At 46.0% G+C, this 22,974-nt stretch overlaps 3 protein-coding genes across 7 annotated transcripts in view; 2 read left to right on the top strand and 1 right to left on the bottom strand.

The window, feature by feature from the left end:
* The window catches only part of ARHGDIG (Rho GDP dissociation inhibitor gamma), a 30,385-nt gene extending 29,881 nt beyond the window's left edge, over positions 1 to 504 (top strand). For all 3 annotated transcript variants that reach the window (XM_069107795.1, XM_069107779.1, XM_069107789.1), the window contains exon 6: positions 1 to 504. This exon is cut by the window's left edge and continues 465 nt beyond it. The gene's annotated coding sequence lies outside the window, so the exon portion shown is untranslated.
* Positions 505 to 565: 61 nt separating this feature from the next.
* PDIA2 (protein disulfide isomerase family A member 2) lies at positions 566 to 9,514 on the top strand. Its single transcript, XM_069107809.1, has 11 exons — positions 566 to 1,174; positions 2,842 to 3,048; positions 4,849 to 4,982; positions 5,244 to 5,381; positions 5,518 to 5,634; positions 6,132 to 6,257; positions 6,350 to 6,544; positions 6,948 to 7,068; positions 7,293 to 7,474; positions 8,173 to 8,274; positions 9,150 to 9,514. The coding sequence occupies exons 1-11, from the start codon at positions 958 to 960 to the stop codon at positions 9,192 to 9,194; spliced, it is 1,584 nt and encodes a 527-aa protein (XP_068963910.1). The 5' UTR covers positions 566 to 957; the 3' UTR covers positions 9,195 to 9,514.
* Positions 9,515 to 12,074: 2,560 nt separating this feature from the next.
* AXIN1 (axin 1) overlaps positions 12,075 to 22,974 on the bottom strand; it is a 178,052-nt gene continuing 167,152 nt past the window's right edge. For 2 of the 3 annotated variants that reach the window (XM_069107824.1, XM_069107820.1), the window contains exons 9-11: positions 20,938 to 21,045; positions 17,420 to 17,587; positions 12,075 to 14,017 (exon numbers count right to left, since the gene is read on the bottom strand). In XM_069107824.1, coding sequence (XP_068963925.1) covers positions 13,891 to 14,017; positions 17,420 to 17,587; positions 20,938 to 21,045 — 403 coding nt within the window. In that variant the 3' untranslated portion in view covers positions 12,075 to 13,890. The remainder of the gene's footprint in view (positions 14,018 to 17,419; positions 17,588 to 20,937; positions 21,046 to 22,974) is intronic. The other variant, XM_069107831.1, reaches the window with a different exon arrangement.

A 22,974-nucleotide genomic window follows, 5' to 3' on the forward strand; every position in this document is an offset into this window, starting at 1 on the left:
TCCTCCATTACATAACTCCTAGTCATCCAAGCTCAGTAGGAAGGGGCAGTTCCATAATTCTTTCCCTCAACCCCATCAAAAGACCCTTTTGTGTCTGCACCAGGTTATACAAACCCTGACTCTCATCATCCCCTTACCCTGGTCCTCCCCACTCAGGGTCCAACAGTCATCTTCCTGGAGGAGGTTTCCAGGGACAGGTGGGCATAGAGTGGGGTGGAACAGGTGGGGAGCAGTAGAAGCCTTCAGCCATCCCTACCCACCTGCCGGGGGCTTGTGTCTGTAACCAAAGCTCATCAGAATTGCCTTGTGTCCCTTGTCCCCCACCTCTACCCCCATCACATTCTTGTGGTGGCCCCAGCATGGCTGGGGCTGGGCTGCCTGAGAAGGAAGGGCTATGCTCCTGCCTGTTCCCATCCCCCCAGGCCAAGGGGTTCCCGTCCTTGCCCCCAATTCCCTACTGTCTGTGTTCTCAACTGTTCCCATTAAACTTCAGTGATTTCTGTCTCTTGGCTCAGGTGTATCTCTTCTCCCCTCCCTGGACTTGGATCATCAATACATAGCTCCCCAGTTGGAAAGGACGGAGAGGGTGTATAGGTGCCTTTCTGTATAGGAGTGGGGGCTGGGTCCTAGAAGAAGGAGGGAGTGTCCTTCCCCACCGAGCTAACTTGTCCTAGCTCTTTATTAAGGTCAGAGGCTACTTAGAGCCTAGTGACAAGGCGCAGCTGGTAGAGGTTGTCTCAAACCTCTTGGCTGCCCCCTTGCCCTGCCCCACTTACTCCCAGAGCCTGGCCCCAGCCCCAACCAATTCCCCTATGGCTGTGCCTTATCTTTCCAGCCCGCACCTGGTACTGAGGCCCAGGAACTGCCACGTGGCAGCAGGTCCTTGGTCTCCCCCCTTGTTATCTGCCCCCACCCCCCTCCCAGGGCACAGACACCAGCCAGCATTTGCTCCCAACAATGAGACTTGACTCACTCCTGCTGTTCTTTCTGCTTACTGGATGGGCCTGGGCCCTAGATGGGGAGGAGGGAGGGGGAGAGGAGGCCAAGGCTCCAGAAGAGGCCACCCTGAGACCCCCATCCGATGAACTTCTGGAGGAGGACAACGTCTTGGTCCTCACCCAACACAACTTTGATCGGGCTCTACGAGAACACCGCTACCTGCTGGTGGAGTTCTGTGAGTGCAGGGAATGGGGGAAGGGCTGCCCTCAGGAGACCCCCACCCCCACCCCCACCCCCAACACACTGGAAGATTGGGGGAGGGAACGAGGAGTCGAGGCTCAGGGGCAGGCCTTGGAAAAGGTGGGGCTTTGGGCTGAGAGCATGAGGTTGAGGTCTTGTGCAGTTCAGGGAGAGTGGGGGGCAGCGGGGGGGCTCGTGCAGTGCTGTGGTATGGTTTGCACCAGACCTTTGTCCTATCTGGCTAGGAGATGCTGGATGTTCTAAGCCCTAAACCCGAGTCCCAACCTGCTACTGAATTCCTGAGAAATCTTGAATAAATCACCCCCACCCCACACACACACTTCTGGATTTCTCCTTACTCCTGCGGAAAATGAGCCAGCCCTTTGGACTGTCTGCTGTCTAAGGTCTCCACCAGCTCAGACATTGGTTCTATAGTTCTTTGACCTCTATGGCCCTTTCCAGCCCTTGTGCTGTCCCACTTCTGCTCTGGGGAACAGCTGGGAGCAGAGGAGACCAGAGTCCCTGGGCCCAGCTGTACCTTTTCCCACTGCAGAGTTAACCATTAAAGTGCTGGAAAACAGCGCCACCTTTTCCCTCCTCTTCACTAGTCCCTACCCAACACAAAGGGACACCCTCCCCTCCCCACAACCCAGGGAGTTTAGACAGGGATAGGAGAGTAAAAAGTCCAGTCTGGCCTGTTTCAAGTCTGAACACCTCTCAGGACTCCCTGGCTATTTCCTTTGCATTCCTTTAGAGGTTAGACTGGGAGACCCAGAAACCAAGAACAGAAAATTAATGGGCAAGTGTTGAATCAGTATGGTAAAGAAATGGGAGCTTCCAGAAGCACGTGCAGGCAGGGAGAGGCTACACAGCCCCTGACATAGAAATACACACAGATGGGCAAGGATACATGTATACCTCTGCATGACTCGTAGCACTGCGCTGGCTGCATGTGGATCTTGGGCCTTGGTCTTCCAAGACTCAGAAACCCAGCACCCTTCCAGCTCCTGGTGGGTCAGCAAGAGATGCTTTCCCACAGTTGGGGCCTGGCATGGGAGAAGGTGCCCAGGGAACGCCACTCTGTATGACAAATCCTGAAGCAACTGGGATGCTGCCCAAGAAGCACTTGGGGATCCATCAGGGACTGGAAGAGAAGGCAGGGTCCATTCAGCGTCCCCCAATCCACCCTGTTCCTCAGACCCTGCATTGTGGAGAAGACTTCCAAAATACCAGGGTTCAAAACCTGCATCAGCTACTTGCTTGCCCATGTGATCTAATACAAGTGACTACTCTCTCATTGGGCCCATTTCCAAAATGTAGGCTTTGGACCAGAGTTTCACTGCCATCCCTTCTGATTCTAATTCCTATTATATGAAGAGTCAGATGGCAGTAAGACACTTCAGTTAAACTCACAAAGGATGGCCAGCCCCTGAGAATGATAGGACACCAAGGGAGGCTCCCAAGAGAGATTCTTGGCCACAAACGGACAATTCAGGTATCCATCTGCCTGGCAGCATTTGGTGGCTGGGCTGAATGACCCCTTTAAAGACAAAGTTGTCAAACAAAGTTTCTGAGAGACAAGACAAAGATAGTGAATGAAGGAAGGCTGGGGAGGAGTAGGCAGTGGGGCGCTACTCACTGAGCTTTCCACCCACTACCCAGATGCTCCCTGGTGTGGGCACTGCAAGGCTCTGGCCCCTGAGTATGCGAAGGCAGCATCCCTGCTGAAGAATGAGTCCTCAGAGGTGAAGCTGGCCAAGGTGGATGGCCCTACAGAAAAGGAACTGGTGGTAGAGTTTGGGGTGACCGGGTACCCCGTCCTCAAGTTCTTCCAAGATGGAGACAGATCCCAGCCTGTGGAGTTTACAGGTGGGGAAGGAGCCTAAGGTGGCAGGGTGGGACCTTTGGGTGGGCAAGACAAGTTTTTCAAATGGGCATGTCAGCAGGGAGCAGTGAACAATTTAACGAAGGTTCAGGCTGCATGGAGTAGTAAGAGGAGCCCCCAGGTGAGAGTCAGAAGGCCTGACTTCACCCTGAAGTTGGTGTGTGGCCTTGGTCCAGTCACCTTCTGTCTTTTTTTCTTACCTATAAAATGAGGGGGTTTGACTAAAATCCCAGAGATTTTTAACCTGGGGGCTGTGAACTTGTTTTAAAAAATATTTTGATGACTGCATTTCACGATGATCGCTTTCCTTTGTGATCTCAAGTGTTTTATCACGGGCTTCACCAGACTGCCCAAAGGCTATAACAACAACAGAAAGGCTAGCAGCCCCTCACCCAGATGACCTCCCAGGGCCCTTCCGGAGGTGATGCCTGACACTCTAGGACTCGGCCCAAACACGGGAGCCAGAAAAACCAGAAGTCCTGACTCATTCTGGCCTGGTAACCCGGAACCATTCCCAGGAGTGAGACCCAGGTGGCAGTGGGGAAGTAGGGGGAAGGCAGGAACTCAGGGTGATGTGTCATTCTGCTGTCCAGGGCCAAGGGGAAGCTGGGGCCCGGATCCCTAAGGGGACGAGATAGGATTTGGTCAAGTTTTCCTTACTATTCCTGAAGATGTGGCAGATGTGTAGGCTGGAAAATGGTCTCATTAGGTAGATCCAGGGCTGATTGAATGTCTGGATCAAAAGCATTAATAGCTCCAAGTCAGCTTGAAAGGAGGTCTTTAGTGGAGCTCCCCTGGGATCTCTCTTTGGACCTATTTAATTTAATTAAATATTAATATCAAATTAAATATTTGGACCTATTTAATTTTTTTAACCAATGATGTTGATAAAGGCATAGATGATAAAGACAGAAGGCATCAGTAAAATGTACCACAGAAATAAAGCTGTCCATGGCGTACTAAATAATTTGCAGATGTCATAGAGCTGAGAGAGCCTCTTGCTAGGCTAGAACATTGGGTCAAGTCTAAAAAGATGAAATCTAATAAGGATAAATATAGAATCTAGTGCTTGGGTTAAAAAACTCAGCTTCATGAGTATAAAGTAAGGGAGGAGGGAAATTTGAGCAGATATAGTTTGTCTGAAAACTATCTGGGATTTTGGTAGACTGCAGCGTCTATCTGAGATGGTAGCCGAAAAAGACAGGCGAATTCAGTATTAGCTAGCATTTAGAGAGGTACAGCATTCAGCACTAAGGGGGTGATGGTGCCACTGTCCTCAGGCCTAGGTGGACCGCATCCGGAGAATTGTGTTTAGTCCTGGGCACATTTCAGGAAGGACGCTGGAAACCTAGAGAAAGGCCAGAGGAAAGTGATCAGATTAGGGGAGGAAGTGGCTTGAGATCAGGCCATGTGAGAGTCAGTTGGAGAAAAATGGAAATGTTTAGTTTGGAGAAAAAAAGACTACTTGCAAGGGTTGGGGGGAAATGATATGATAAATGTCTTCAAGTATTTGGAGGAAACCTATGTGGAAGAGGGCAGAAGCAGGAGAGTTGGGTGGAAGTTGCAGAAAAACAAATTTAGGCTTGATGGTGGGAAGATTTTCCTAAGAATTAGAGCTACCCCAAAGTGGAATGGCCCCCCATTTGGGGAGGTCTTTGAACATAGTTGGAAGGATGGCTTACCAGGAATGTTGGACAGGGCCTTCTAATTCAGTAATGTGTTGGATTAGACAGCCCTAAAGTCTCTTCTAACTCTGGAATTTGGCATTTGGGATTACATCGCAGGGCCAAGGGAGGCTGAGGGCATTGTTCGTTGGCTAAAGCGCCGTTTAGGTCCTACTGCTACAAGGCTGGAGACTGACGCTGAAGCTGCACAGCTCATTGATTCACAGGACATCGTTGTCATTGGGTTCTTCAAGGTAAGCTTGGAGTGTGGGTTTCCCAGCCATCCCCTTCTCCATCCCCACCCTCCATCCCTGCGGGCTTAACTTTCTCACCTGTAAAATGAAGGTATTCCCACCAGATGATTTCCAAGGACCCTACCAACTCTGACGTTGTGTATGGCTCCTTCCAGTTCTGCCATTTTACATAGTCTATGACCTATGGAAGAACTGAGGTATGTGGGATGTGTTGGGGAGAGGCTGGGTTGTTCCTGGATTCACGTCTAAGCACGGACGCAGGACCTCCAGGATGAAGACGTGTCTGAGTTTTTGGCCATTGCAAAGGATGCTCTTGATCTGACCTTTGGCCTCACTGACCGACCAGAGCTCTTCCAGAAATATGGCCTGAGCAGGGACACGGTGATCCTCTTCAAGAAGGTGAATGAGGAAGGGAAGGCGAGAGGAGAGGGCTGGCTAGGGAGGGACCCTCAGGTGCCCCCTGACCTCAGGTGCCCCCTGACCCTGACCTCCACCTCTTCCCTATTCTTTTGGGGCCCTGGCTGGGCTGTTCCAGTTTGATGAGGGGCGTGCAGATTTTCCTGTGGATGAAGAGCTAGGATTGGACCAAGCAGATCTCTCCCATTTCCTTGCTATTCACAGCATGCACCTGGTTACGGAATTCAACCGTGAGGTAACGCTCCAGGCCTTGTCCCCAATTCCTCTGGTCACAAGAACCAAGGGGGATAGTGAGAGTCAGAAGTGATTTTGTCAACAGAATCCCCTTACGCCCAAGCTATTTGGGTAAAAGAGGGGTAGATCCATCCATCCACTCTTTTTTTTTTTATTAATTCAGCAAGCATTTTTTAAGTAAGTTCTTGTTACATGCTATGCATTGGGCTGGGAGCTTGGGCTACAAGTACAAAACAAAAGCAATCCCTGATCACAAGGAGCTTAAGTTATATTGAGGGGTGGGGGCAGGGGTCGTGGTGATCAGAAATAAGACGTGTGCAAATGAACATTGTGTGGGGGACACTTAAGTAGATACAGTTGGAACATAGTTATTACATGCTGTGGGTGAGGCAGAGATAGGAGGAAAGGAAACAGAGAGAGAGAAACTGCAGGCAGCATCGGGGAGGATGTTGGGGGGACCCTTGGCTCTCAATCATTCCTTCCTCTCTTCTCCTAAAGACATCCTCCAAGATCTTTGGGGCCAGGATCCTCAACCACCTCCTTCTCTTCATCAACCAGACACTCAGCACACACAAGGAGCTTCTGGATGGCTTCCGGGAGGCTGCTCCTCCTTTCAGGGGAGAGGTGTGTAGGGGAGGAAGGGACGCGGGAGATGTGGGCCGGCTGGACTGGCCTTTCCCAGCTCTCAGTGACCGGGCACCTGATCTGCCCCCCAGGTCTTGTTTGTGGTGGTGGATGTGGCTGGAGAGAATGACCATGTGCTGCAGTACTTTGGCATGAATGGCACAGATGCCCCAACTCTGCGCTTCATAAACATTGACACCACCAAGAAGTATGTGCCCAACACTGGGGAGATCACGGCTGCCTCTGTCACCACCTTCTGCCAAGACATCCTTAGTGGCAGAATCAAGGTCAGCCCCTTACTAATCCTGTCAGGTTTTTCATTGTCCCTCCGAGGGTTTCTGAGAAAGACACGTAAGGGAGGGACCCCTGGGTGCCTGCTCTTGCTCTCAACCTCTTTGAGTTCCTGTTTCAGAAATGGGAGCGTACCAAGTCCCCATCTCAAGTGTCATCCCCGGGAGGATGACTGGGCTGGGTAGAGGTCAGAGCGGCCTTAATCCCAGGGCTGCCAGCTTACAGCTTCTACAGGCCCAGATGCCCCATACAAAGTCCTGGGCAGTAGACGCAGGAGTCAGGTGGATTCCCTTTCCCTGTGCCTCTGCTTCTGTCCTCAGGAGGGTAGAGACAGGGTCAGAACCAGTCCAGACACCTTTTCCCTTCCGCAGTACATACAGACCTGTCCCTTCCCAACAGCCCCATCTCCGGAGTCAGGAGATCCCAGCAGATTGGGACCAGAACCCTGTCAAGGTTCTTGTAGGGAAGAACTTTGAGCAAGTAGTCTTTGATGAATCGAAGAATGTGTTTGTGAAGTTCTGTGAGTATTCCTGAGGGACAGGTAAGCCAGGGGATCTTAGGGACCCTAGCAGCTTCATTTCCTGGCCTCAGAGGCTCCCCTAGGAGACCTCAACAGTATGACTTTCCACTAGGGCTCTGGGAGCCTGGTTGTAGGGGCCTCCATCAGAGGCAAGGGCATCAGACTTGTGGGAGGCAATGTGTTGGGTGATAAGGTCTCTACTCTTCTCCACTTTTCTGCCTCAGATGCCCCATGGTGTACACACTGTAAGGAGATGGCCCAGACCTGGGAGGACCTAGCAGAGAAATACAAGGACCATGAGGACATCATCATTGCTGAACTTGACTCCACAGCCAATGAGCTGGAGGCCTTTACCATCCGGGGTTTCCCTACCCTGAAATATTTCCCAGCCGGCCCAGACCGTAAGGTGAGGCTCTGGGGAGAGCCAGGGGTTGGCATACTGCTGGTTCCTGGCATACAACAGATGCTTAATAAATGTTCAGTTGATTAAGCTGGGGCTGGGGAGGATAGAGTGAAATCAGTCTTTTCCTTCATCAATCACCCCATCCTGCCCATTGAGAAGAGCCCTGGTGAGCTACAGTATCTAGTAACCCTGATCAACCCCCCTCACAAAAGGCCTCTGGGGGAAAGCACCTGAGACTCGGAGTCAGGAGATCCAGGCTTGACATAGGAACCTGGCACCTCACTTTATTGCCCGGAGCATAGTTTTCCTCATCTGTAAAATGGCACAGTACTCTGAAAGCTGGACATGTGCATATGCCTAATTCCAATCCCTCCTCCCCCTCCCAAGAATATCTACCCCAGGAAAACACTTTTTAAGCCTTAAAGTGCTATATTATTATGACTGGTTGAAAGTGGGCCCAGTTGCTTGTGTGCCTAGAGCCATAATTAGCAGCACAATCAAGTTGGGGTCCTGGGATGGTGGCAGGGGCAGGGGCAAGTCTCTCAGAGGGTCTGCTCTCCCCACTCTCCAGGGTTGGGGGGGGTAATGTGTGGGAGAAAGCAAGCTCTTCTGCTCTGAGTGGAGAGTGGGTGGTTTGAAGGATAACTCTCAGTTTAGGAGGTCTCCTCCTCAGATCTCCAACTCATTCTCCTCCCTGGCAGGTTATTGAGTATACCAGTGCCAGGGACTTGGAGACCTTCTCCAAATTCTTAGACAGTGGTGGTGTCCTGCCAGAGCCAGAGAAACCTGAGGTCCCCATCCCGGTGGGTGCTCCTTCCTAATCTCTTCTTCCCTTTCTTCTTCTTTCCTATCCCCAAGATGCCTGGGGTCTGCTCTCTTGGGGTGAGGGGACTGGGACAAAGAACTTTAGCCAATGACCTCAGTCAAGTCATTTCCTTAGTTTCCTCGGTCTGTAAAATAAGATTGAGCTAGACAATATCTAAGATCCTTAGATATTCTGTGCTCTGGAGGTGGGGTGACACAGAAAAGGGGTAAAACCCTTTGGAATAGGACCTTGGAGACTGTGCCTTAATGGAAAGAACCCTGGATTTTGAGTCAGAATATTTGGGTATAAATTCCAGCTTTGCAATTTATTACCTATGTGACCTTGTCTTTTCCCTTCTTTGGGGAGCAATTTCCTCATCTATAGAATTGGGGAGGGGGGTGGGGATGGACCAGATGATTTCTAAAGTCCTTTCCAGGCTCAGTTAAATTCCTACATTCTGCAAGGAGCCTTTCCCAGTCTTCCATATGTATCTTCATTTTTATACTATATATCTTTATTTTATTCTATATTATATACTTATTTATATAAATTCTATATCGTTCTTATATATCATTGTATATTTATATAATATATATTATATATTTATTCCATATTCTATTCTTATATTCTTTATATGTATTCTATATCTATTTTATACATCACACATTTATCCCATATATACATATTTATATTTTCTTTGTACATGTTGTTTCATTCATTGGACTGTGAGCTCCTTGAGAGCTAGGGGAGATTCTGTTGTTGTTTGTTTTTTGGTCGATTTAATCCCCCAAATTTAGCACAGGGCCTGATACTTAGTAGGCAGCATTAAGGTAATAAATGCTAGTTGAATGATTGATACTTTTTTCTTCCCAGGAGGTTGGAACCAACGACAGCAAAGGGCACAGAGATGAATTGTAGTTGGCCTCTTCCTTATCCTCAGCCACTCATCCCAGAGGTCCTGGAGAATTCAGAACTTTTAAATTAAATCGCCTTGCCCCTTGATTTCATTCTGCTCTTCCTTCTCGCTCTCTCAGGCACCTAACATCTCTTCATTCATCCTACTCCCTTCCCCACCTCTTGGTATTTCAGGTAGGGTTCTTGGGGGGAGCAGCAGGCAGAGATGTTAGTAATGGAGAAGTCTGACTGGGGTGGAGAACAGATAACACCAAGATAATCTGAAGCCACTGGGGTTCCTGTAATAAAGGTTTTGAGGCCAAGATTATCCCTGATGCCTGGAGTGTGGTCGGGAGAGGGGTAGGGAGGAGCCTATCAGTGGAGGTTGGCTGCAGTGCTGTCAGGACAACTGTGATCCAGTTCCCTCAGACCTGTTTTTCCTTGGCTTCTGATAAAAGGGTCAGACCTTCACCCATGGGAGTTGGAGACCTGGAGGTAGAGAATTTAGACTTTAGCTGAGTCTATCTTTTTCTTTTTTTTTTGCTTTTTTGGGGGGGGCGGGGGCAGTTGGGGTTAAGTGATGTGCTCAAGGTCACACGGCTAGTTTTTGTGTTAAGTGTTGGAGGCTGGATTTGAACTCACGTCCTCCTGACTCCAAGGTCAGTGCTCTATTCATTGCGCCACCTAGCTGCCCCAAGCTGAATCTATCTTGACTCCCTTTCTCATCTACCCAGATCCTTCCCTTTTAGTTTGGGAGGGCTTTGTGCAGCTGAGTTGGCAGGATCATTTCCCATGAGATGGGGTTGTTTTATTTGGGCCTCACTTAATTGTGACAGCTTCATGGGAACCAGGTCCTCCATTATGAACCAATATGAGGGTTTTTACAGCTTCATGGATACTTCTCAGAAAGGGATCCATTCCCTTTGTAAACAGATTTCTTAGTCTGACATTCACTTCTCCCTCTTCTTTGTCTCATCTCCACACTCTTGAATGTGTTCTAGCCTTATTTACAAGGGAAAAGAGAATAGACAATTCAGAAACAATATACCAGGGTAAAGAAATTGGAAGTGCTAATTTCAGACTAGGCTGTTTTTAATTTCAAAGCTATTTCTAACTGAGCTAAAGGTCTTAGGAGCAAGCACGGCCGATTCCGATTCCCTCTCAGTCAGAATTCTGCTTCAAGGTTTGGTCGCAGAACACCCTGGTCTTGGTGTTCATATTCATATCTATACTTCTATATTAATATAGAAATGACCATCGAGAAGTTTTGGGAGAGAGGGCACTGGGAGCAGGGTAGGGGAATGAGCAAAGGTAGCATTTGAACTGAATTATGATGGAAACAGAATTATGAGGGGTGGTGAGGAGGTAGAGCATTGGAGGCCTGGGCGTGAAGATGGGAAATGGTGTGCAAAGCAAGTAAGACAAGTCTGGGCAGAGGATTATAAAATGCTAGCGAGGAGAGAATTATGTAACATTTAAAATGTCAGGCTTTTGGTGCATAACTAATACAATACTTCAGAGATTTCGGTGTTGATACTTATTTAGTAAGGTAGCTTAAGTGGGTAATTTCTATCCCCGCCTCTGACGTTCGCTGTATGGCTGTAAATGTCACTTAACCTTAGCCTCAGTTAACTCTAAAGCCATACAAAGGTATAGGATTGCAAACCACTCTGCCTCTCTGACTGATAAAAGTCACGGATCCTCATATATTGGTGATTCTCTCTACTCATTGTGATCCCTTCGTGTCAAGATGGAAGACTGTGGCCAAAAACATTAATTGCCAACCCTCTAATAAGCTTCTCCAAATGTGACCAGGCTGGACAGGAACACAGTGGTGGCTGAGCCCATGCCTAACAGTTTTTCCATGGTGGTAGCATTTGTCAAGTTTATTTCTTTGGGATAGCCTTTCAAGAAGCTATGATTATTTTCACCATGTGATCAGTAGTCCCTTCCAACTAAAGAGAATATAGAAATCAAAATTACCCCCCAACACTCCAAAAAAATCACAACCATCCAATGTGATACACAGATCTCTCCAAAAGTTTTATCAGACATGATCTTTCCGTTAAAGGGTCATCCTCCCTGATGGACAAGATGGTGGATTTTTGTCTGTGCTGGAGCGAAATGGAGTATTAGCTGAGGCTCTGATAGGCCATTTATACCACTTCCTTTTTTAACACAGGTTAGCCCCTCATATGCCAGGCTTGATAAATCCCTTGCTCTGAAATCATCTTCTACTTCTTGCAGAAGATACATTCTAACATTTTGTTGCTGTTTCATCAGGCAAGGTCAGGTAGGGGTAAAACAATCTCTTAATACAGCTCTAGAGACCTAGGACCCGAATTCTTTTGGCTAGCAGTTCCTTCTACCCTCCATTAGAAAGCACTTGAGGGGTGGGGAAGATCAATGGGTGGTATTTGGAGACAGTTATGGTGATTTAGAGTAGCCAGGTTATATGTGGTGGTGGGGGGTAGGGTTGTGAGTTGATAGCTCTGGGGTCGATGGGGCTTGGTAGTACACTGGTCTTCTAGTCTGGAAGAGATTGGCCTACAAGCAGTCTTTGATATCTTTTCCAAAGCATTTACATTTACAAGTTGTAGTCTTTGGCATCTGTGAGAGGCTGAGCTGGAAAATGCCAAGTTCTGTCTGAAACAGGTAGGGTTCCTTCAACTGATGTCCTCAGGCCAACCGCCATTGCTAGGATTGTCAGGTAACCTAATGAGAAGGAGGGTGTGGAGTGTTTGGGAGATTTCTAAAATAAACAAGATCCTTACCACTGGAGTGCCTGGAAGCAGAGGGAGAGACAAGGTAACCTCTCTAGGGAAACAGACCTCTCCTGCCCCTTGTTCCTTAATCCCAGACTCTTTCAGCTTCATGCAAACCACAGTAAGAGTAACAGACAGCTGTTTTTTAAAATTTTATTTAATTTCATTATTATCCAAGTACCTTTGAAAAGATAATTGTACAAGTCAGAGCATGAAAAATGGTCTGAGGCAGCTAAGCTGGCCTTAGAAAATGTACATATTTACAATGAGACCCTTTAGAAACAGGGAAATGAAAAAGGGCTATGGTAGGGCCACAAGAAAACATCTCACCAGACAGAAGATAACAATTAGAACTTTAAAAAGATCGAAGAGTCAAATGCAGTTAGTTCCCTGGATGAAGACAAGTTCTCATTTGCTGGGGTTCACACAGTGGCAGGCAAATGACAAGACTGCGTTTCAAGGCACTCGGTGACATATACAGTGTTGGAGGCCCTTGCCCTCCTTCCAGGGCTTTGCTGTGCCCACCTAGGGCTAGGGTCCCAGTTGGTGAGATGTGGGCATGAGTGGGGCCATGCTGAAGGGAGGGCAGCAGGGGAGTAACAGAAGACAAGGGAGGCCTGGAGAAGAAGCCGAGGCCTCGACTTTCCAGTAGGCCCAGGCTAGGTGACCCATCGACATCCTGTCTTGATCTGGCTGAGATGGAAGCTTAGGGACCAACAGTTTCCTCAGACAGATCAGGGAAGGACAGTTAGAAAACCACAGCGGACATCTTCTGTAGTTAGCAGCAGTGAGGGCAAGTTCCCCTCTGAGGGCAGGCCTTACATTACAGAGAGGGGGTGGGAGTGGTGGGAGAGAGAGGCCTGATCTCTTTCAGTGCCAAGTTCAATTCAGGGATGCTCTAGGGCAGTGGTATCAATAGAAATAGGGACCACTAATCTGTACACGAGGATCCCTGGGGGCCCCCTATTGGCTTAGTTTTAAAATGTAATAATATCTACATTTTATCGTATTTCTATTTATTTTGTTAAATATTTCTCAATTATATCTTAATCTGGTTCAGGTCAAACCTGGGAGGGTGTTGTAGGCCACATGTGGCCCTGGGCTACGTGTCTGAAACCTCTGCTATAGGAAATCTGCTGTTTGACAGCAATTCAGCCTTGAAAGCCTCCTGCCATAGCTCTGACCTCTTTGATCTGGGCAAGTTTCCTCCATGGAGGGTTGGGTCAAATTATGTTAGAGAGAACATTAAATAGTAAGTGATCAATGGCTTGTTCCCACAGGAAGAGGCAAGGTTGCCTTGGCTAGACTCCCAAGAAGAGTGTATGTAGGTAGATGGGTCTCAAAGGATATTGATTGTTCTGGGGGTTTAAACTCAGGGGTGGGATTTCTTTCCTCCTCAGCATCTGCACTGATAGGTTTTCAAAGACGGACCCCCTCCCTCACCTAGAAGCATACACAAAAATAATGTGAGAGAATGAAATAAAATCACCCACATAGAAAAGATGGAGGCTGAGGGTTTGCAGGTAGAGGGAAGGGTATTCAGATGGGACAGATCTAATGGCTGTACACATTTGGCGATTTCCAAAGTACCTATATGTCTGACATTTACATAAGAGCACTGTGACACTGGAAATATCTTCCTTTATTACAATATATCAAAAATATGAGCTTTAGTAAACAAGGTCATATACTTTCTAGTACAACTGTACAACACTACATTACATAGAATATTTTGCATGTAGGCAGGTTCTCAAAGGGGAATCCTCAAACCCCTTGTGGACAATGCCGACTGGGGAGAGTCCACAGGAGGCTACAACCCTATGGGGCCTGTATGATGCCCTTTGGGATACAGAGCTGAGCAGGATGGTGCCAAACTTGGCACTGCTCTCTGTTTCCAAATTCCTCAGCAGTGGTGCCCAACCTGGAAGAGTGTGGGAGATGGGAAGTCTAGCAAATTAATCAACTTTCTCCACTTTCCCAATGATCTTCTCTTCAAAAATGGGCAAGATGGCATCATCTTCTCGAACTTCCTCAAACACTACCCCACAGTCAAATTCATCACTCACTTTCTTGAAGTAATATCTGTAAGACAGAAGAAAACTGGGTGAGGGAGAGCTGACAAGAAGGGGAACTGGAATAGCACAAGTCACAGGAAGACCTTTACTGTGATCTCCCTGATCAATGAGGTTTTCCATATGTTATCTCATATAATACAACATCCCTGTGAGGCAGGTGCTGTTATCTACATTTTACAGATGAGGAAACTCAGGCTGAGCAGTTCAGCGACCTGCCCAAGGTCACAAACCTAGTAAGGTTTTGAGGCAGCACACACACCCAGAAGGTCTTCCCAGATTTCAAGTCAAGTGCTCTCTCCTCTACATCATGCTGCCTCCTAATGAATGTGGTATCTGTAGGTCTACTGGGATTCTTCCCGAGAATTAACACGTACCTCCCAAAATACAACTGTGAGGGAGATATCACAAGGACACAGTCCCCAGCATTCATAGTCACTAAGTCTATGCCTATGCAATGCGTGAAGGGAGCCCCTCAGCCAGCTGACCATGCCTAGCTCTCAACCTCTTCAATCCTACCTTGTAAAGTCTCTGCTCCAGTTTTTTCACTGTCTCTAGAATACAAGCTTTTCACTGATTGCTGTCTCTACTGAGCCACTTCCTCATTGCCTAGAATCCTTTTTCCTCTCCTTTGTGTTAATCTACATTTATCATTTTCTTCAAAATCAGGCCCAAGGGGCGTCTAGGTGGCACAGTGAATAAAGTACTAGCCCTGGAGTCAGGAGGACCTGAGCTCAAATTCGGCCTCAGACACTTAACACTTACTAGCTGTGTGACCTTGGGCAAGTCACTTAACCCCAATAGCCCTGCCCCCCCCCTCCAAAAAGCAAAAAAAAAAATCTGGTTAAAAACTCATCTTTTCTAAGCAGCCCTTTCTAACTCACCATCTTCCCTGCTCAGTGCTCCCCTGCAGTCTCTACTGCCTCTCCTCATGCCCACTGTTTGGTTTTTAGTTTTGGATTCTTAGCTTTCTCCTGCAAGAGACTCTACACCCAGGAGATGCTCAATAAATGTCTTCTGAATGAATACATGAACAAGGGATGATTATGTATCAGGGGCGACAGAGGGTCCCAGGATACCCTTATGCCAATAACAACCACTTATCTGGACACTGATTTGGCCTTCATCCCCAACTCCTTTACTCACATCAATGTCTATCTCATTCTCCAATGGTTCAGCTCCATTACACAAGCATTTAAATGAGCACTTGTTATATGTTAACTGGGCACTGTTGTATGAGTTTTCTGCCAGGAGGCTGGGAGCTGGATGAGATAACTACTCCTTCCCAACTTTGCTGATACAAATACCCCTTATTGTAGATTTGAGCAGAGAAGGCCCCTGCTCCTGGCTGATTGCCCACAGGGGCCAACTCAGCCAGGAAGGCTGGGCTGTGCCTTACAGAAAGAGCTGGCAAAACAGAGGACTTTTCCTCTCCTGAAATATAATTCCCAAGAAGAGCCACTTTGGTAACAATGAATCATTGGTTGTAACCTTTACTGGGAGACCCTCCAGAGCTGGTTCCCGCCCTGTGGGCTGGCTTCATGGTGAAGCCCATGGACTGAAAATAACTTGTATATGTTTATAAATGGGAAAACAACACAGCTCTGCTTACCTTCCACCCTAAATCTTCAAACAATAGCTATAGACTTAACCTTCAGGCTGTGGCCAAGGGAGAGATTGCAAATGGGGGAACATGTGTAGGGGGGAAGAGAATGGTGCAGAGAGCAGAGCAGTAGTTGGGTCTCTTGTACAGCTGTTGATTTTCCCCAACAGGTCACACCCTTTAAATGAGATCACAGGGGAAGATTTTCCCAGACCTTTTATTAACATGTTTCCATGATAAAATTGCTAAAGAAGCTGGTGTAAGACAAGGGAAGTGTTGCTAGCAAGAAGCCCTGGAAAGAGATCTAAGATGAAGTACCTAGACTGGGATTTCTGGGGGTCAAAGGGCTGGGACTGCCTGTTCTGAAAGATGGCTGTTAAAAACCCTTCTCCTCCTCCTCCCTTCACACTTAGCTACTGTGTGAGGTGTGCTAAGAGCTTGCTTTTCCCATCACAAGGGCTAATTGCTTCACTGGAGCCTCTGCTGCCTTTGGCCCTGTGCCTCAAGGCCTATGGCTCATCAGCATCTGAGGAGTGCTGAGGGAGTAAGGAGAATGCAAACAGGTATAGCAACGAGGAGGAGAGAATGGTTGTGTGTTGTTTCTTAGCACTGTGAGCACGCTTTGGCTCCTAGGAGCACTACAGGGAAAGGGAAGGAGAAGTGGGGGCAGGGAGGGGTGCGGACCATCTGTTTCCCCTCTCCTCTGACCTGCGTCTCCACTATTTCTGGACTGGTGCCGTGTATGATGGGGAGGAAGATCATGTCATTTATCATCTGGGAAGGAAGGGGCTCTTCCATCAGTTTTACAGGCAAAGACTGGAAAACATGTGTGGAGATACAGCCTGGCTGTGTGTGTGGAAGTGGACACGAACATGATGGACAGAATGACTGAATGAATATAAGAGTGAAGGGAACGCTGAGTCCCACACTCTCATTTTACAGAGTGAATTTAAGAGATCAACAGAGGGTAGATATCTTGATCTCTTAAATTCACTCTGTAAAATGAGAGTTGTCCAAAGTCATAGACATGGTCAGTGGAGTGAACTAGAACTTGAATCCAGTCTCCTGACCCTTTCCTGGTACCCCTTCTAGAAGAGACAACAGCCAAGTCCTTCTTTGCTGCATTTCAGAACTCTGAGCTTCCAGAAGCCTTGCCCTTTAGTTTAGGCATTCTTTTAATAGTGTGTTTCTGTTCCCCTAATACGATGAAAAGGGGTTAAAGATAGAAGGACTTGATGCCAGTAGAAATAATGAGGTGTGCAAAGGATTTCTAAGGTATGAAGTACTGATAACTGATTAGACTAAAAGAAAAAAAATCTACTTCCATTACTATGGAATATGACTTCTACAAAAGCGAGTGGAAGTAACTATGCCTTAAGGTCACCCACCTGATCCAGAGGCTTCCAAGGGCAGACCACGGGCTCCGTGGTATGGTGACTGGGTTATTTCTTTTAAAATTTACATAAAAACACAGAGTTTACTATCTGATTTGTTAAACCTCTTCTTCCCAAAGTATAAAGGAGAAGAGAAGCTGAAATAAAATGCCATCATTTGGTGGTTAAGCTTTTGTGGCTATTTCACAATCCATGAGGCAACCTGGAAAAAACTGAGAGGGAAACCTGGGCAATGCCCAACAAATCTGGTGTGCTGGTTGCACATCGGGAGAACTACTTCCCCAAGGTTCCTAGATAAGAAAACTCTGAGAACAAAGACCCAGAGAATCCAGCTCCTGCTGGTGCTTCTCTAGGGCCCCAGGCTGTAATTGAGTTTCCTGTGAGGGATGACCAGCATGGATATCTCTGCTCTTACCGGTAATTTCCTTTCTTGGTCAGGAGCTCTTTGAACTGACCCAGGGTGACCACACGCCCCTTGACCAAGGTCCTGTATGGGATCGGCTCTCCACAGAAGTAGTAAGCTACCACGATGGTGTCACATGGTGGGGCATTGCTATTCCCCAGCTTCTTCTGTAGCTTTGCCCTGGGATTCAAAAGCAAAAGACTCGGTCACTTTTTGTAGAAGAAGGATACAATAAATCATTTCCTAACATGAATCCACAGAAGATCAGTGTCCTGTGGAACAGGGGCATAGTGTGCACGTGCGAGCATGCACACACATGCACACACTCACGCACACACACATGCGCACACTAACGTAAGCTGTGACTAGTGCTCAGTTAGGAACCACACAAGCTCCTGGTACTGCTGCAGGTCAGCTAGAGACCTGGCACTTAGAGAAGAGTTAGAGTAGCCCTAGCGGGCCTGCATCCTCTTCTCTGGCCAAAGACAGTAACAGGCAGATGCCCATAGCTCTGACCTGCCTGCTTTACCCTCCCTCCTCAGAGGCACCATTAGAACAGAAGTATTCCCTCACCAACCAAAGACAAGCTCTAACACTGAGGTTCATAAAAGCAGAGATTCTGTATTTCACCCATGCATTCCTTTTCAATCACCCTAAATGGTAATTGTGTAGTTCATAGGTTGGTGGTATGTACTGTCTAAAACTGGCTTCATGTGGACAGCACACTGCACCTGGAATCAGGGAGACCTCAGTTCAAATTCTGCCTCAAGATATTTGTCACATTAATTGTGTGACCCTAGGCAAGTCAATTCATACCTTTGAGCCTTAGTTTCCTCATCTATAAAATGGGGATAATGAGGATCAAATAACACATGTAAAATGTTTTGCAGACCTGTAAATGCTAGCCCTTACTGCTGTTAACCAGCATATACAATGGTGCTATTACCCCCATGGCTACTGGTGAACTCGAGGAAACCCTATTAACAAGTGGTTAACAACCAGGAGGTACTCCCTGTGACTATGGTCACTGTGTCCCTTTATCAGCTGAATGTTATGACAAAGCCTGGGCTTCTTAAATGGCTTCAAGTGGTGAATCTCTGTTCTCTGTCCCATACTAAATCAAGTCTACAGGTGGTATGCTACAGAATCCCATTTTTAAAACTTTTCTTGGTGATGGGGTGGGTGAGAAGTGGACAATTATATTGTTCAAGGTGACAAGTGCTTATATTGCTTATCTTAACTGAATCTGCTTTTGGGACATGCCCTATCAGGGTTCTAACCTAATCATAAAGCACCTACAAGTTATGAGCTAGACTGATTTTAAATGTTCAATAAATTAATTCTTTTCCTCCTCCTTCCTGCTAGAAAATCAGGACCAAGCAGCATAAAGGAAACTGGCATAAAAAAGCACTGAGGCAATGATGTGCCTGAGTGTTGTGGGTATCAGACAGGTTTTCAGGGAGCCTGATAAATATGGCATCACCATCTGAGGCCCCACAGTTCTGCTAACTCCTTTAAGCTGTTGTGACATGACATCTACTTTGAGTTATACAGCCCTGAGCTTCAAATGAAAACTTCTGTTCTTTTACAACACCCACAGGAGTCAACTACCCAGAATGGAGTTTGCAACTGCCTGAATTGGGGCTCATGGTTTCTCCAGAAGTCTTTATAATGTTCTTCAGGCAGTGTCTGGAAGCAACAGCAGTCAATTACACACTTAGGAGATTGTGATTGAAGCTGAGCCATACTACCAGCAATGTCAGTTCACAGCACAACTCAGGGGCAGAATACCGAGACTGTGATGCCAGATGCTCCCGTGCCCCAGGGGAACAGCTGACCTGATGCCCAGGAGCAAGGAGTTCATGCAATCACAAAATTCCTTCTAGGGAAACTCTAACCTAATGTCTGGGGCCATCCAGAAAGAGGGCTCCCATTCAGAGGCTCAGTATGTGAGTTGAAGAATCTTAAAAGAGTCAGGAGGAGCTTATGAAGTTCTCTAGTTCAGTCTCCAAGTCCTCACGGCACTGCCCTTTCACAGAGCTTCAGCTGGGATTATGATCTGCAGAAGGAGGAAATATCCTTGTTGCCACACAGGAGGTTTGCCTGGTCAGATCACTGTCTCTTTCCTCTAATCTACCTTCCTGGAAATGGGACTCCTTTGTTGTTATGGCTCCACAAAATGGAAAAGAACACAACTTATTCATTAGCTGGGGTATGGACTACCTTTTTTTTCTTTTTGGAGGGCAATTGGGGTTAAGTGACTTGCCCAAGGTCGCACAGCTAGTTTTGTGTTAAGTGTCTGAGGCCGGATTTGAACTCAGGTCCTCCTGACTCCAGGGCTGGTGCTCTATTCACTGTGCCACCTAGCCACCCCTGGTATGGACTACTTTTACTTACTCTTACTGCCTATGGTAATAGCAGGAAAGGGGAACAGAAAACAATTCTTCAGTAATTCCTTCAAAAAGAGATAGTTTCTTCTAGTCTCTAGTCGACAAGTTTTTGAACCTACTTGACTGAGAAACTGGCAAAGGGCTTTTAAGATGAAAATGTCCAAGCAAAGAGCTGCAGTTTTAGCACCAATTCTTTCTTTAATTTTTTTTGGATTGGTGCATTTCAATTTTTTTAACATGAGGGATTGCACCAATTCTTTTATCACACACAATTTGTGGGGAACACATTGGTTCTGATATTTAACACAGCAGTGCTTCAGAATACGGTGATTTTTATTTTGATTCTTTTGTACCATCTACTTCATATGGATTTTGGTCAGAGGGTATGGATATATGAGAAACTTGGGGCATTTCTGATTTCTAGGGTCTTGACTAAGTAGTATGCAAATGAGCATTTTCTATAGTTGTCATTTCATGTAAGAATATCAGCATCTTTTGAGCATACAGATTCTTAGTAAACAGACTGATACAACATTCACCACAGATACTTTTAAATTAATCATTTTCAATTAACTTAAAGGGTTTTCTTTTTTTTTCAAGAAACCTGTATTTTTTGAGCAGGTTATAAATGAGCCACTCTTGGAGAATTGAATCCCAAAGTTCAGATGGGATGCTTTAAAAGAGGGAGAGGGGGCAAAAAGGGTATAGGAGTTGAGTTGCTATAAAACACAGATAGCTCCAAGGTTCCTTTTAGGAAAATGTGGGAACAACCTTCCAATTTTTAACTGACCATGGACTCAAAATATATGTGTGGGCTAAACTCTCTGCAAATATGAATATTTTCTCTAGCTGTATGGATATCAAAATGTCTCCCTTTAAAAGATTGCAGACAGAAGGCTGTATGTCATTTAAAAAAAAGCACCAGCTCTGGTTCTATCTGTACGTTCTAAGGCCTTGTCCATTTCCGAGGCCAAGCTCATTCTGTAGTATGGGAGCTCCCTAACTGTGGGCTGAGGGATAGAAGGAATAAATGGATGAATTATTCAATAGCTAGTGATTTTCTGACATCTATAACAGCACGCCCCTGGGGCCTTGGTTCCTAGATGTATAGAGAACACATGAAGCGTTAGTGGCACCTACTCAGACTCGGAGAGGTCCATGTCGGAGACAGCTGGTACCACATTCAGCATTGGCATACAAGCTGGCCTGACAGAAGAGCGACCCCGCTGGATAACCTCTTGCACATACCTAAAGAATAACCTTTATATATTAGATGTGGCAGGTCTACCCCCATTTCTACGATCCAACATCAGTATAAAGCTAACCTTTCAAGGAACAAGATCTCAAATCCTTTGTTCATTCATTGTCTATGAGCTTCTAAGCAGACAGTAAAATGTGGAAAATACAATGAGCCCTTATAACCCAAGGTAAAATGAATCAAGCTTCCCAAAACCCAAAGACAGCTTTAGACAATGGTTTGTATATAAGAAGATGGGAGTCTGTCAGGTGATCTGTAATGGTACCATTCTGCCTCTGCACTGTAAGCCATGAAAAGTTCTATAGACAAGCTACTCTCTAGCACTAGAGACTAAACATTCCTTGCTCTTTTCTTCGTATAATGTGGTTACTACTAAGTCATCCTTTCACCAGTTTTTCGGACAACATATACTTAAAAATCTGAAAATGCTTGGAAAGAGGCTTTTAAGAACATACGTTCACATAGTTCACTTTAATATTAATAACAATATCACCTTTCTTTGGAAGATCTCAAATAGCAAAATTCTTATTAAGTAATTTATATTAATCTGTTTTCTTCCCAGACTATGATATCCTTTCTCTAAATCAATGAAATGTACATATTTGTGGGCATAATTCTGTACAACTCTCAGGGTAATACACTTGTATTACTGATAAATGACTGTTCCAAGGCAAAGAATGGTAAAAACGGGTCACTGTAGACGATAATTCCATTTCCCAGGACCCATATGCACAAAAATATTTATAGTAACTCCTTTTTTGGTGGCAAAGAATTGGAAATTAAGGGAATGCCCATTACTTTGGAAATGTTTGAACACAATTATGGTATTTAAATGTGATGAAATACTGTTGTGCTGTAAGAAATGAAGGTTTCAGAAAAACCCGGGAAGATTTGTGTGAACTAATGCAAAGTGAAGTAAGAAGAACCAGGAGAACAACTTATACAGTAATAGCAACATTTTTAAGATAATCAACTTTGAAAGACTAAAGTAAATGATCGGGGCGGCTAGGTGGCACAGTGAATAGAGCACCACTCCTGGAGTCAGGAGGACCTGAGTTCAAATCTGACCTCAGACACTTGATACACTTACTAGCTATGTGACCTTGGAAAAGTCACTTAACCCCAATTGCCTTGCCTTCTCCCCTCAAAAAAAAAAAATGAAAGTAAATGATCTACACAATGACCAACCACAATGGCAAAAGACTCATGATGAAACATATTATCCACCTCCAGAAAGAGAACTAGTGGATTAAAACAGTATAGACCGAAGCATATTTTCTCTCTCTCTCTCTCTCTCTCTCTCTTTTTTTTTTTTTGCTTTTTGGAGGGCAGTTGGGGTTAGGTGACTTGCCCAAGGTCACACGGCTAGTTTTTGTGTTAAGTGTCTGAGGCCAGATTTGAACTCAGGTCCTCCTCACTCCAGGGCCAGTGCTCTATTCACTGAGCCACCTAGCCGCCCCTCTTCTCTCTTTCTTTGTAGGGAAGAAATGGCTAATGTGGAAATCTGTTTTGCGTGACCACAAATATTTGAAATGAGGTTTTTTTCTTGCCTTCTTAATGGGTTAGGGAGGGAGATAATTTCAAACTGAAGATTTAATAAAACTGAATTAAAAAAAAACTCACTGTCTCCCTTTCCCAATTCTTCATCTCCCTAATCTTTCATTACGAAATCAGAAGCTGCTTATAAAACCAAACCAACAAAATTACTCCTAGATCAATAACTCAAGCCAGCTGCTTTTCTTCTTCCTTAAGAGTCATCTGTAAAAGTTTAACTTCATTCTGGGGAAACCTGGCAGCAAGAAAGCAGGATGCAAAGGGGCATGGAGAAAATAGCTTTCCCTGGGTTTTAATATTTATTTTTGCAATTTCTAGCAACACTTTATGCAGAACAACTGGCCCTAGACTGTACAAAGAATTCT

The sequence above is a fragment of the Petaurus breviceps genome, unplaced genomic scaffold (assembly GCF_028583685.1).
Source record: "Petaurus breviceps papuanus isolate PSGF00001 unplaced genomic scaffold, PetGlider_PUasm1.0 138, whole genome shotgun sequence".
In the NCBI taxonomy this organism is placed as follows: domain Eukaryota; kingdom Metazoa; phylum Chordata; class Mammalia; order Diprotodontia; family Petauridae; genus Petaurus; species Petaurus breviceps.